At 41.0% G+C, this 2,012-nt stretch overlaps 1 protein-coding gene across 1 annotated transcript in view; it reads left to right on the top strand.

The window, feature by feature from the left end:
- The first annotated feature begins 898 nt into the window (after nt 1-898).
- Nucleotides 899-2,012, top strand: part of RPAP3 (RNA polymerase II associated protein 3) — a 51,941-nt gene continuing 50,827 nt past the window's right edge. The window contains exon 1 of the mRNA XM_019514627.1: nt 899-1,071. Within this exon, the coding sequence (XP_019370172.1) occupies nt 1,051-1,071 (21 nt within the window). The 5' untranslated portion in view covers nt 899-1,050. The remainder of the gene's footprint in view (nt 1,072-2,012) is intronic.

The raw sequence follows: 2,012 nt of genomic DNA, 5'->3' as shown, positions 1-2,012 counted from the left end.
ATTTAAATTAAATCCATGCTGATAGGAGGCAATCAGGTTGGTCAGGCATGACTTGCCCATGGGTACTTCATACTGATTCTTCCTAATCACCTTCTCCTCCATATGCTTAAAAATGGACCTGCTTCATGATTTTTCCAGGGACTGAGGTAAGGGTGACTGATCTGTAGTTCCCTAAATCTTCCTTAAAGATTCTTTCTTAAAGATGAACACTGTATTTGCCCTTTTCCAATCCAAGACCTCTCCCAACCATGAATTTTCAAAGATAATGGCCAGTGGACAACTCCCTCAGCACCTTTGGGTGCATCACCTTCAGCTCCCACTTGTGCATCTCCATCTGTTCTTATATATATGTATATAGCAGTGGTTCCCAAACAATGATACCGCCTTAAGTAACACCAGTGAATTTTTCAGGTCAACCTTAAATACAACTAGCAAATTTTTGTCATATAAAGTAATTATAATAAATCTGTTAATGTGTACCACTGACAGGTTGTCTGCCTACCACTGATGGTACATGTACAACAGATTGGGAACCACTTTTATATATATAGCCTTAATATATATAATCTTTTATTTATGTGTGTGTATATATATGTGTGTGTATTTTTACAGTGTATGTGTATATGTATGTATGTATGTATAAAAGTATATATATTTATATGTGTATATGTATGCTATATGTACATATGTCTACGTATATGTATGCGTATATATGCTCTCACAGAATGGCTCCACTCTCCTCCAAAACAAGCTATCCAGACTAGATGGAAATAACACTGTGAAACACTCTTAAACCATGAGTCAACTGGCTATACCACCATCAAGTCTTCCCCCCTCCCCCGCACCGTGAAATGGGATGCTTCATCACCCTCTTAGCCTAGAAGTAGTCTGGCATGCCATCAAGGAAACTAAGAACAACAAGGCTACTGGACCGCGGTGGCATACCTGCTGAAATCTGTAAGGCCGGTTACTGGTACTGAGACTCAATACATTTATCCATGAATTTGGAACAACATAGAAATCCCTGGGGACTTCAAGAATGCTAACATCATGACTATCTTTAAGAACAAAATAAGTCTGTGTGTGGGAATTATCAAGGTATTGCCCTCCTTTCCACAGCAGGGAAAATCCTTGCCCACATCTTCCTGAACCATCTCTGCCTCTCACCAAGGAGCTCCTGCCAGAATCTCAGCATGCTTTCAGACTATCCCATGAGGCAGCTGGCATGATCTCTGTTGCTCACCAGATCCAAAAAAAGTGTTGGAAACAACATCAGTCCCTGTATATGGCCTTTGCTGGCCTCATTAATGCCTCTGATTGGTTAATGTCAACAGGGAATGCAGTCGTTCTTCTGACAATCTGGTTCTTAATGGTGAAACCAACGCCATGTATTCAGCTGTTGTTTGCAGGTTTCCCTTTCCAGAAGAACATATAGCCACCCTCCTCCTCCCTCAGATGGTCTTCATCTGCATGTCTGGTCTTGCCAAGAGCAGCAATATCAATGTTATATATCCCAAGAGTTCTCAGGCAACAATAGCTCTTCTGTGTTCAGGTCTGTCATTGTTTGGGTTCATATATTCCAGGATGCAAAGGACATTTTTGCGTTTCGACCATAATTTGAATGATTTTCCTGGAAGCAGCTATCCAGTTAGGTAAACACTGTATATGGACTTTATTGTTTTAACCAAAGCCTTCAACTCTGTTAACTATGAGGCCCTATGGAAGATCTTTGCAAATTTTGGCTGCCCAGGAAATTTATCACCATCCTAAGATTCTTTCATGACCAGATGACTGTAGCCTCTATCCTATGCAGTGGCTCTGCTGTGGAGCCCTTTACCATTCAAACTGGCATTAGGCAGGGATGCATGATCACACCATTTCTGTTATCTATCTTTCTTGCAGTCATCAAGATGCTCATCCATGACCTTCTGCCACATGGTGTCAGCAGAGTACAGGATGGATGGGAATATTTTCAATCTCTCCCACCTTCATGGCAAAACTAAAGTTACTTT

The sequence above is a fragment of the Gavialis gangeticus genome, unplaced genomic scaffold, assembly GCF_001723915.1.
Source record: "Gavialis gangeticus isolate Ggan-Ray unplaced genomic scaffold, GavGan_comp1, whole genome shotgun sequence".
NCBI classification, from domain to species: Eukaryota; Metazoa; Chordata; order Crocodylia; family Gavialidae; genus Gavialis; species Gavialis gangeticus.
The sequence above is the reverse complement of the archived record's forward strand: the minus strand, read 5'-3'. Positions and strand labels throughout refer to the sequence as shown.